Below are 12679 nucleotides of genomic sequence, written 5' to 3' on the forward strand. Positions count from 1 at the left end.
AGTTATATTTCTTGTTTCATGATGCTTCAAAGGTTTTCTGTTGATGAAAAGTCTGGAATGCAAGCTGGCCACTCCAGCACTGAGTTCTGATAATAAGTCAGATTGTCCCTCTCGTCCTCAGTCTGGAGGACACAGCGTCCATGTTTTCCAGTAAGAATTTCAGATTTCAATTTGTCCACAGAACAATTTTCCACTTTGCCTTTTAACGAGCTTTTTCCCCAGAGAAGTTCTTTGCATGGTTGTGCGTTACCCTGCTTTTGGGGATGGCGCAGAGAGCTGTGTTCAAAGACTGTGATTTCTGGAAATGTTGCTGAGTCCATGCAGTTGTTTCCATGACTGAATCATGTTGGTTTTTAATGCAGGGCTGCCTGAGGGTCCAACGATCACAGGCATACAGTTTAGAGTTTTGACTTGATCATCATTTGCATATCACCATCATGCAGATGATGAGATAGTTTTTTACACCAAGAAGTATTATTATAACTTTTCATGTTAATCTCAGACTCTTCTGTTGGTACAGCCCATCCAAAAATCCTGTTCTCCAGATTTAAATTCTAGTGTGTCTGAGCCGTCTGATCTGTGGATGGATATTCTAACCAAACTCTGAGCTGATAGCCTCATACTGCATCATCTTGTTAAATACGACAACTTCTGGCTCCAAAAAAATGAGCACTGTTCGATTCAATTCAATTCAATTCAATTTTATTTATATAGCGCCAAATCACAACAAAAGTCGCCTCAAGGTGCTTTATATTGTACAGTAGATACAGAGAAAAGCCCAACAATCATATGACCCCCTATGAGCAAGCACTTTGGTGACAGTGGGAAGTAAAAACTCCCTTTTAACAGGAAGAAACCTCCGGCAGAACCAGGCTCAGGGAGGGGCGGGGCCATCTGCTGTGATTGGTTGGGGTGGGAGAAGCAAAACACCATCTTTGACACTTAAAATACAAAATCAAAGACCATGGGGTATGTCTGTTTGTTGTTTGCACCAACAGGCATCTGGAGCTATCATCAAGTGGACACTCAAAGAACTGCAGCATTTAGGAATCGCATGCTAAATACTGCAGGCTGTTATTCTGCAGTCTGGCCTGATAGAATAGAATAGCCTTTATTGTCATTGTACATGTGCAATGAAATTGTGATGTACAGTAGGAGAGATGAAATAAAAAAAGAGAGCTTTGTTTGAGCTGCCTTCTCTCACTGGAGAGTTTAACGCCTGTGCTGTTAGGATGAAATCTTCAGCAGCTCCACAGAATTCAGCTCTGGGTTTGAAACCAGTATAATTCTGTGGGTTTCTCTCAAGACAGCGTATCACTCCACAGACACACACACACTTTCATTCTGATCTAATTAGGCTATCTGTTATTGAAATAACAATAATAACAACAATGGAAAGAATGACTTTTTGTATGCCTGAAAAACAGAAATAGGAAAAAGTATCCAGAGATGGAGTAATTCAATTATCTTATCTAACACACAATGACTACCGCCCTATCGCACTTACACCCACCATCATGAAGTGCTTCGAACGGCTCGTCATGAGACACATCAAGACCCTGCTGCCCCCCTCACTGGACCCAATGCAATTTGCATACCGCCATAACCGCTCAACGGACGACGCCATCTCCACTGCACTCCATCTTGCCCTGACACACTTGGACAAGAAGGACTCACACGTCCGAATGCTGTACATAGATTTCAGCTCAGCATTTAACACGATCATCCCCCAACAACTGATCGGAAAGCTGAGCCTGTTAGGCCTGAACACCTCCCTCTGCAACTGGATCCTGGACTTTCTGACCGGAAGGCCTCAGTCAGTACGGATCGGGAACTGCACCTCCAGCACCACCACACTGAGCACTGGGGCCCCACAAGGCTGTGTGCTCAGTCCTCTGCTGTTCACACTGCTGACTCATGACTGTGTAGCAACACACAGTTCAAATCACATCATTAAATTCGCTGATGACACGACCGTGGTGGGTCTCATTAGCAAGAACGACGAGTCAGCGTACAGAGAGGAAGTGCAGAGACTAACGGACTGGTGTAAGGACAACAACCTGTCTCTGAATGTTGACAAGACAAAAGAGATGGTTGTTGACTTTAGGAGGACACGAGGCGACCACTCACCGCTGAGCATCAACGGCTCCTCTGTGGAGATCGTTGACAGCACCAAATTCCTGGGCGTACACCTGGAGAAGGACCTCGGCTGGTCCCTCAACACCAGCTCCCTGCACAAGAAAGCCCAACAGCGTCTCTTCTTTCTGAGAAGACTGAGAAAGGCCCGGCTTCCACCACCGATCCTGACCACCTTCTATAGAGGAACTATTGAGAGCATCCTGAGCGGCTGCATCACTGTCTGGTTTGGGAGCTGTGCCATATCAGACCGCAAGACCCTACAGCGGATAGTGGGAACAGCAGAGAAGATCATCGGGGTCTCTCTACCCTCTATTGAGGACATCTACACCACACGCTGCATTCGCAAAGCCACCAGCATTGTGGCTGATCGGACACACCCCTCTCACACACTCTTTACACTCCTGCCATCTGGAAAAAGGTACCGAAGCATTCGGGCACGCACATCCAGACTGTGCAACAGCTTTTTTCCACAAGCCATCCGTCTCCTCAGCAAAAAGGGACTGACTGATAAACACGCACACACACACATACACTAACATTATCACTCAGCTTAACTCAAATACCTCAAAACATTGAGACTGGACTGACTAACCAACACAAAGCGCAAACACACTGACCTACACCACCAAACCATCGCACACACCAACCTGTAAATGCTCTTTTGCACAATATTATTACTAGATATATTATATATTATTATTTTTTTTGCACTAACTTGTCTTGTAGCACCTTGGTTCCTGGAGGAACGTTGTTTCGCCTCACTGTGTATTTTTAAACTGTATATGGTTGAAGTGACAATAAAGTTGAACTTGAACTTGAACTTGAACACAATAATCATATACTGCAGATTATCTCAATGCAAACACTATGAACAAATCTTACTGTGAAAAAACATGAAATCACCCTGTGTTCAGTTTGAAACTGTGGGACTGTTCATTGCTTCTAATCACTTTTCTCGTCATGGGACTGCAGGTCACTTGACATCCCTCCCACCAAACTCAACGTCTTTCATTAGGAGATGAGATGTGATTTAATAAACCTGCCCTGCTTCACCTCAGTACAGACACATGTCACATCATTCTTTAGAAAAAAAACCTCAAGAAAGCTTAATACTTTCCACTTTTTCCACATTTTAAGCTACACAGATGTGGATTTTCTTCATAAAGCCCCGTTGATTATCTTAAGTCTGAATGGACCTTTTCTAAGCAGCCATGGCTTCGAACAGAAGTCTAACAGTCTAATTTAATCATAAGGAGTGGGGTGGGAGATTCTCCCAGAGTTGATTAAGGGAATATTAAGAGAAACCAGTAAGAGATTTACCTTCAGATCTCTGTGGCTGCTCCGTCTGCGTGAAGCTAGTTTGTAAAACTTTAGCTTTAAATTAAAAGAACAAACAAAAAACAACTTGATTTCTTGAATTCAAGATGAAAACAGCGGATTCATTCTAGAAAATATTCTGAAAGAAACGCCTTTAAGAGCTGAAGCGTCGACCGGCAGGAGGATTTTCTCCTGGTGAGACAGAAACATCAGTGATGTCGAAGCTGCTTGGCTCTCTGCTTCTCCTGTGTTTACTTCCAGCTGTGGGTAAGTCAGCAAAGACGGTGTGTGCATGCTTCTGCTCGTGTGTTTAAAGGCACAATCCATGCAGCTATAGCAGACAGAAAACTCCAAGGTTAACATTAATATAAAAAACCTTATTTTCTTGCATAATTAAGATCTATTATTTTCCCCTCATTGTTTGATGTATGAAATTTTTGGAAAAGAACTATTTAAGTAGCTTTAATGTGAGATGAAGAAAGATGTAACTGGGAAACTGGAACCATTACACCTTATAAAACTGCCTAAATAAAATTATTTTAAAATACAGAAACATTTTTGTTTAGTAATGAATATGTTTGATCTTTGTATTACTTGTACATATAAAAAACCTCTTTGTGTCACATGATGCCGTTCCATAAGAAATATCCAAGTGCATTAGCAATCAGAGGTAGTTAACATAGAAGAGTTTAAATAGCTGAGGCTAACAGACAGTGCACAAGAGAGTGCACGCAGGGTGGAGTGGGTGGAGGTGAGACAGAAGGATACATGTGAGAGTAAAAGGGAAGGTTTATAAGACGGTAGTGAGACCTGCTGTGACGTATGGTTTGGAGACTGTGGCACTGATAAAACAACACGAGGCAGGATTTCACTGAGAGTGACCGGACAGGATTAGAAGCTAATATATCAGAAGAGGCGAGCCTGAGTTTGTTTGGACATGCGCAGAGAAGGGATGGTGGATATGTTTTAGAAAGGATGTTTAATACCAGGCAGGAGATGCGTGATGTAGTGGAGGAGGATCTGCAGATGGTGACCTCTAAAGGAAGCAGCTGAAAGAAGAAGTGGTTAACATTCGTGTTAGTGGTAAAGAGAAAGCAGTGTGTTTCATCATATTAGGGCTGCAACAAATAAATATTCTAACCACTGATTAATCTCGGTGATTAATCATTTTGAAGTACATTTTTAAAAGCAGTTTAAAAGACATCCGTTTTTACCATCCTTGTATTTTGTGATTATTATGATTCAGTTGACTTTTTTTACTGTGGCTCACATGCAAAACTCACATCTGTACTTCAGTTCCCCTCTTCTGTTACACCTGTGTGTTCCCCACCATCTCCCCTCTGGACTGCATCAGATTCCCCCTGAAGTGTCCACCTGGGCAGCTCTGCCTGTCCAGCCGAGCCGTGGGTGAGAAAGGTGAGTTCAACTCGAGTCACTGAAAGTCAAATTTAAATGAATCAAAACTGAGAAAAAGAAGCGAGAAAGGTCAGCGCCCGGCTCGGGGAGGAGTGTGTCAGTGTGATTTGCTTCTTTCTTTCAGGGGACTTCCGTGTGGTTTTGTACGAGAAGAGCTGCGTCCTGCCCTCCCTGTGCGGAATCACGGGTGAAAAATACGCGCTGGGACTCAACTTCACCTTCACCAATGAATGCTGCAACACTCACTTGTGTAATGGCGCTGCTACATCTGCTGCCCCCTACTGGATTGGGACATTATTCACACTTCTAACTCTGTACTCCGTTTGGTGAATAGTCAACGATATAAAGCAGTTCGGCAGAGATAGAGTTCCTATTTCCGCCCTCTAATGGACAAAAGCTGTACTAAACTTTTTTAAAACACTATATTTATTTATTTTTACTCTAACAGTAAATCGGTAACAATAAGGCAAGCGCACCAGTGTAGTTCAAGTTCAAGTTCAAATTTTATTCGCAACATGCAGTGGCAGGTTGCCCTGCAGTGGAATGAACCCGCCCCCGACCTTACACACACTACACAGACATCACATGGGGATACAAGTCAGAGAACGGTTGCATTACAGAAAAACCACTGAAATGTCCACTACAATGGGAAAGTACAAGAGGAAAAAAAGAGACCTCTACTCATGCTGGGCTCCTATAGGAGGACAGCATGAGAACAGGAAACAAAAAAACTCCTCTGCACAGAAAGCACAGAAATGTCCACAGTACAACATTATAGAGCACGTGACCAGCAACAGGGATGGGTAGGGGATAAGGAGTAATCCCAGGCAACACAGCAGCCATCCTGTAATATCCAAATTCACACAGACACACATGAAAAAGTACAACGTTTAAAACAAACAATGTCCTGGTAAATTTTCTGTTGGATCCAAAAATCTCACAAAATTAAAAAAAACGTTTTGTCGTTCAGTATATGCAGGTCTTGAAGGTTTGAGTCCATTTATAATATTTTGTCTTCATTAATTTTTGCTCATTTTTATGATGTGTCTGTGTTTCTGGATACAAACCAATCACAGTGAAACAGGCTTTCTTTAGCCTCTGCACATTTAGTTCATATGCATATTTATATCGTAACAATTTACCTGCATTAACCAGTTACAGTGTATTAATCTGAGGCATGAATTCACCTGCGGATATTTTCATTTTAAAATCTTTGTTCTGTGCATTTATTTCATGACCTGAAGTTTCTGACGAGCAGGATGGAAACATTCTAAAATACTGATATGACTGCCTTTTAGTGGTGTGCAGATTCTTCCGATACCAGTAATTTATATTCTAGAATCGATTCTCATATTAAAATATCGATATTTTAGTACTTTGGGGTAAATTTGTAGTTTTTCATTAACAGGAACACAGTGGAAAGAAACTATATCATTCTGATCGTCTAAATTGGAAGGAACTACTTCCTCTTACGCCTTTCACAGTCATATGCGAAATATAAATGTATAAATGTGTGGCAGCCCCTGGCGTGGGCACTCACAACAATGGCTGAGCGTGAACGGAGTCATGTGTGGACGTATTTTACCTCCACAAACGGCCGAGACGTGGTTTGCGATACATGTGGCAAGACAGTGAGGTGCTGTGTCAACACCACTAACCTGTCAAACACCTCAGAGTAAATCATATCACAGAATATGACGAGCGTATGTTGAGGCGAACTGAAGAGGAGGAGAGGGACAGGTGCTGCTAGGGGAGACAGATGAATTTCGCGGAGTCCTTTAGTGCTGCAGGCAGGCAACGTGTTCAAATAGTGCAAAACTTCAGTTTTGTTTTTAATTTCTACATGATAATTCTACATTATTAAGCAATATGAACAAGTAGTCTGATGTCCTGTAATCATTATGAAGTTATATTATTACGACTACATAATACAATTATATATTGTATTATGAAATACAATGAAACATTAAGTTTTTGTAGAGAGTATTGGTATCGGATCAGTATCGTCGATACGACTCGACGGAAAGGAAATCAGTGGTACCGCACATCACTACTGCCTTTCTTTAACAGTCCTTTGTATATATCAGCAGGTGTTTTGGAGGTCCATTGAGTTAAATGTGTTGGTTTTACAAAGCATGCAACCTGTAGAAGTGTAAAGGTTTTTTATTCAGATTGAATCGATTCCTGTTATTGAAACAGTCAGGATAAGAACATCTGTCACCAGATGGTGAATCTTTTCACTCCTTTTAGAACACAAACAGTGACGAGTCACAGCCTGGCACCAAAATGTAGGCATAGACTAAACATCCAGGGTACCAATTGTTCCTGTTCCTCTGTATCATAGACATTCAATTGGTGGCATTTTGCATTGAAAATATATGTTTCATGATGAGATGCTGATCCCATGACCAGATGCTCAATAACAAAAATCATGCTGTTTTCTGCCCTGAAAACTGAATATATTTGTCTTCTTCTGTACTTCTGAAAGACAAAAAAAAAATGCTGGAAAAATAAAGCAAATGTAAAAGCACAAAATGTCAACGCAACCTTCTGTACTAACAGAGCCTGTAACTGGGAAATCTTTCATAGTATGAGAGATTGCGCGTTTTAATTAACTATGAAAAAGCAGCTGATTCTGGGGGAGGTCAGGTGATCCTCCTGGAAAACATCAAAACGTTGTTTTTACTTCAAACAGCCGGTGAGTGGCGCCCTTTGCTGTCCATCTGCGCCAGGTGTTGTTAATTTACCTCCACATGAGGAGAGCATCATCAGCCGTGACAGCCAACCTTCCGCCCTTTCGGACACTTTGTTGTATGTCACTGGGATTTCCGGGCATGCTTTACCTACCTTTCCTTCTCTTGCTGCCCGTGTTTGCGTCCACTGAAGCGGGGACAGCGGCCCCTCGGCCTTCGGAGCAGACAGCGCAGGTGATGAGAAAAGTTCCCCGGAGAGAAACGCCGACTCTCCTTTCGCCGCCGTACCTCCACCTCCCGGTGTTTCTGGACTCTCAAGTGCCGCTGGTGGATAAGGAGTACTTCTCTCCGCTCAGGGGCACGGGAGTGGAGCCTCTGCCCGAGCGCGTCCGGGACATCCTGCTCCCTATTCCGCCCAAATCCACTCCGCCCAGCGTCTCGGATGTTTCCGTGAAGACTACGTGTAAGCGGACAAAGATGCAAGTCCAGGTGGAGAGGAGCCTTCTGGGAACGGGTGAAGCCCGGTCTCAGCTCAAGCTGGGCACGTGCACAGCCAGCAAATCCACGAGGGATTACTTTTATTTTGAGTATGGCCTCGGTATGTGTGGAACCAAGCGCACGGTAAGTCTCAGGCAAGAAAGGACCCCAGAGAATTAAAAACGGAATTATACTGATTTTCTGTTCTTGTCCGAGATGATTAACCAGTTAAAAAAGACAGCTTTGTTTTGCGTCTTTAGTGGGTTACAGTGGACACAGAACTGTTACACCAATGACGACATCTAAAACGGTGAACATGTCAGTTATATGCCAGGCTTTGCTCCAGTAGGTTAAACTGGGCCTGGTACTACTTATTTCTTGGACTCACTAGAGTAGCTTTGCTTGATTTGTTTAATTTTACCGATTACCGGGCCTACAGCCCCAAGTTCACCCTCTGTCTGGAGCAAGATGCCTCACCTCACTTTAAAAAAAGCTTGCTTCTGATTGGTTCCCCCTGGCAAATGTAGGCTTGATCAGGAAGCGATTGGTTTTCTGTACTCACTGCCAGAGGAACTAACTTTATGACGTCACACCGAGCCAAGAGTCGGGGGGAAACTGTTAAACTGGACCTTTGGCTCACAGGGGTTACTGTTATACACACACACACACACACACACACACACACACACACACACACACACACACACACACACAGAAAATATGAAAAAGAAAAATTATAGATGAGCTATAAATATGTCCATCTTTGGAGTTGCATACAGAAGCATCCATTATACTATTTCAACAATATCTGACTTTTTCTTGGCACAGCACAGGCAGGGTAAAATTATTTTTTTAGTTCAGAGCAGGAATTTTGTGCTGCTGTTTAAGTGTATTCATCTTTAATAAGATCACAAAATGGGGAAAAAATACTGGAAGAGATTGTTGTTGTTTTTTTGTTTTTTTTTACAAGAACCATGCAGAACAGAATCTGCCAAAAGTCCAACTTAAACAAGTGACTTATTAATCAATAAACCTGCCTTTAAATAAAACACAAAATGCTAAATATGTAGCGCAAAACAAGTCACAATGAATGCAAATTTATTAACAGAACATAAGGACACAAATATTTACTGAGAGCTGGAGGACAAGTCTTTGCCCCCCTGTTCCTAGCTTCAATGACCGGTCTGTATATGCACTTATTTCTGTCACACAAATTAATCAAAGTATTGCACTATTCATCTGATTGCATAGAGAAATCTTCTGTGCTGGAAAGATGTGGACATATTTATACCCTCGTTTGTCCACTAAGGGGCTCTGTAGTAGGACACCACAGTCAGATAAACCTTTTTGAGTGTTTGGAGTTTTGGTCAGGTGACACAAAACACCCGATGATGTCAGCATTACTGTAAGATTTCATATTCCTATTGAACAAATAAGAAAACAATAGATATATTTCAATAAAAGTAGTTTAAATGTATGTTTCCATAACATTTTCATGTACTGCAGTAATTTATATTTGAATTTTAGTTTTTTGACTAAATCTTCAGTCATAAGATTAGGATTACATGTTGAGTAAGATTATGTCTACACCTGCTGTGATTCACTGTTGGCATTCAGCTCACTGCTGAGCCATAAAAGCCTGTCTCATAACTGTAGACAAAGTTTTATTTAAATGTTAATATAAAAATTCTGGTTGCAGATCATTGATAACCAGGTTGTCTATTCAAACACACTTCGTTACGACCCACCGAGACTCAAAGGACCAATCAGGCGAGTGGTGCCCTTCAACCTACCTGTGTCATGTTATTTTAACAGGTGAGCTTAAAAGATTAAATTGAGGACAGACAGAAACTTATTCATAACACACAAACTGTTTATTAATGCTGTTTTTCCATTTATTTTTTTTTAATGCTAACAACCTTTTAGGTACCAATACACCTACAAAATTGGCTACATACCAAAGGTGCCCATACGCAGGCTCTTCAAACGAGTAAAGAACGGAGCTAAATTCAGTCTGACGCCACGAAACGGTAAACCTACAGAAATGTGTGCAGTTATTAAACCCCGGTGGATTTCTGAGGTTCTTGGTGGTCTTTGTTTATCAAATTAAATTAATTTTTGATAAACATTTTTCAATATCATTCAGAAGCAAGACCTTGATGTTAATGTGACAAATGCAAAGCTTGCAACTCTGTGCAGGTGCTAGAAACAGATTAATGTCAAAATCACTCGTGTGGTTTTGCTGAGTCACTGGTTCTTTAAGCACAGTATCCTAGTACACACCTCCACACTAATCATGAGTCTTTGGATCCAGGAGGACATTTATATCTGGAATAATGATGTATTTTATTTAGATTACCAAACATTTAATTATTTCAATTTGATATGTGTTTATGAAGATCACAAGTTAAATGTCCAGTTTTGTTGTATTTCATAAAGATAAAAAATCCTCCCTATAGTGATTGAATCCAGATCTGAATAGAAACATTAATTTCTTAAGTTGGTGCCACATTTCATCCAGATGTGTTCATAACTATTTGAGTCATGCTGCTAACAAACAAACTGCTTGGTGGCGCCATGGTGACGTCACCCTCATAAATATGTTGATGCTTTATGAGCTAAGATATCCAGGGAACACAAGGTTTTAATCATGTAGCAAGCTGACTTCAGAGATTCATTCTTTGCTACTAATATTTTGTTTTTGGCACCAACTTTACTCCTAACTGACACGTCAAGGATTTTGCAGATTGTCTGGAAAATACTTTGTCCAGTAGATATTCCGTCGATATTCAGGTGAATTTTTGCAGTTTGAGCACTTTGCAAAGCTGCTTTCACACAACTGCTATCAAAATGATTTGTTTTTAAAGTGTGAGTGAGCTTTGCAGGTGCTTTTCCTGTCGCTTTACTGCTAATTTACTGTCCTATTTTCCTTTTAGCGAAATGGGAAAGGCTGTCCCCATCAGATCAGTACGTGCTCGGAAAGCCCATGTACTTTCAGGCCGAGGCCCTGCCCATGTCCCACGATGAGAGACTGTACATCCACTCGTGTTATGCCACTCCAGAGAAGTCCCACACATTCACGCTTAGATTCCCTGTTGTGAGAAACTTTGGGTAATGAATGTCACACGTCAAAAAAGCTGAAGCATTATTAAAAAAAATCATGCCATGGTCAGCTGTTTTCTCTTTCTGATAAAGATGTATGGTTGAAAGCAAAGGCGGGCGCTCCAGGTTCATCCCGTACAGAAACGATGCTGTGAGATTCTCTGTGGATGCGTTCCTGTTCAAGGGAATGATGGGCCAGGTCAGCCGAAGTGTCACCAGACTAATGTGCTTCATATGTTCTTGTACTTTATTTTATCCCAAGTTCTTTGCCGTAAATCAGTGATGGCTTGCATGTGTACTGAGAAGTAAGTAGATCTCGACATGTGCCTTTACCCGCTTGATTTAAAAATTTGAGTAAAGCAGAAGTCTTATATTTAAAACAAGCAAAGAGCTTCTTTATGCAGGCGCATTGTTATAATTACTCCACATCTTTCACTGTTAATCATTTGCTTCATGCAAAATTAATTGTTTGCTAAGCCTGTGCATGTGTAACTGTAAAAATTCAGTGGTTTTGGATGGCTGACCCCTTTTTAAATTAAATTGGGTTAGATTTGGCCCCCATATTAAAAAACAAAACAAAACAAACAAAAAAAAAAAAAACATTTTTGGGAATATCTGGGAGTCAGTGTGGTTTGACTGAATAAAGCGATTTAAAAGCTAATAGAGTAAACTTGCTTTTTCTGTATCTGCTGCAGCAGCTGTACATGCACTGCATCATGTCTGTGAGCAGTTCGGTGCCTACACCCACAGCCAAGTCCTGCAACTACGACACAAAGGCCAGAAGGTTAGATTTCCCCTGAAGCTCTTCTTAAAAACGCTGTGATATGATGATATTGAAAGCGTCTGTTGTCTTTGCTGCTTTGTGCAGATGGGCTGAGCTGTATGGATCAGACACAGTGTGCAGCTGCTGTGACTCCAACTGTAGCTCTTCAGCATCCAATGGTGAATCATCACTTAAACTTTTCTTTGTTTAAAAAAAAAAAAAAAATTGTTTGCTTTCTGCTGGAATTAAATGATTGAATATTAAAACATTTTCAACTTTTCCAGAGACTCAAATAATCAGCAGTCGGCCGTGGACCATAGAACCTAAAGCGAAAGCCATCGGCTCCCTGAAGAGGAACACGATCTCCACCAAAACAACAGCGGCACCGGAGTCAGTCATGACTGAGTGGAGGTGGACGTCACAGCCGGTGGTGACAGCAGCGCTTCCGATGGATAAGGTGGAGAAAACGGTGAAGGATTTGGAGTGGCCGTTTGGAGGTGGTGGAGTGATGTGGACTGAGGAGGAAGGTGAGGAAAAGCAGGGGAAGGGCTCTGCTTCTGTGGAGGAGGTGATCGCAGAACCCCGCCGGATATTTGAAGAAATATTTGATTTTGACAAATAAAGCTGGAGTTTGATCAGCGACGAGCTTCCTCCGGGTCTCTAATTTCAAACCAAATTAATTCCACTTATATTTTTGCAAAAATGTTTTCTGTGGTAAACAAGTTTGAGAAAGTTGTTGTTGATACTGAGCAAATTGATTACCTTTATTTGA

General features: G+C 41.5%; 2 protein-coding genes across 3 annotated transcripts; both read left to right on the top strand.

The window, feature by feature from the left end:
- Positions 1-3009: 3009 nt before the first annotated feature.
- On the top strand, positions 3010-5949 carry LOC147319746 (uncharacterized). The gene is made up of 3 exons (XM_086312489.1): positions 3010-3723; positions 4753-4872; positions 4997-5949. Exons 1-3 carry the CDS (start codon positions 3672-3674, stop codon positions 5200-5202), a joined length of 378 nt encoding a protein of 125 aa, XP_086168615.1. The 5' UTR covers positions 3010-3671; the 3' UTR covers positions 5203-5949.
- A 1636-nt stretch (positions 5950-7585) lies between these two features.
- zp3d.2 (zona pellucida glycoprotein 3d tandem duplicate 2) lies at positions 7586-12547 on the top strand. Of its 2 annotated transcripts, none has more exons than XM_086310088.1 (8): positions 7586-8186; positions 9742-9857; positions 9969-10072; positions 10979-11153; positions 11238-11343; positions 11840-11928; positions 12013-12086; positions 12192-12547. In XM_086310088.1, the coding sequence occupies exons 1-8, from the start codon at positions 7626-7628 to the stop codon at positions 12527-12529; spliced, it is 1563 nt and encodes a 520-aa protein (XP_086166214.1). In that variant the 5' UTR covers positions 7586-7625; the 3' UTR covers positions 12530-12547. The 2 variants fall into 2 exon arrangements, with proteins under 2 accessions (XP_086166214.1, XP_086166215.1); XM_086310089.1 differs by having other exon boundaries at positions 11843-11928.
- Positions 12548-12679: the final 132 nt, after the last annotated feature.

This window comes from Aulonocara sp. 'chitande type north' Nkhata Bay, linkage group LG11 (genome assembly GCF_057382095.1).
Source record: "Aulonocara sp. 'chitande type north' Nkhata Bay isolate Kocher_YH1m ecotype deep benthic linkage group LG11, A_spYH_male_GT1.1, whole genome shotgun sequence".
Taxonomy (NCBI): domain Eukaryota; kingdom Metazoa; phylum Chordata; class Actinopteri; order Cichliformes; family Cichlidae; genus Aulonocara; species Aulonocara sp. 'chitande type north' Nkhata Bay.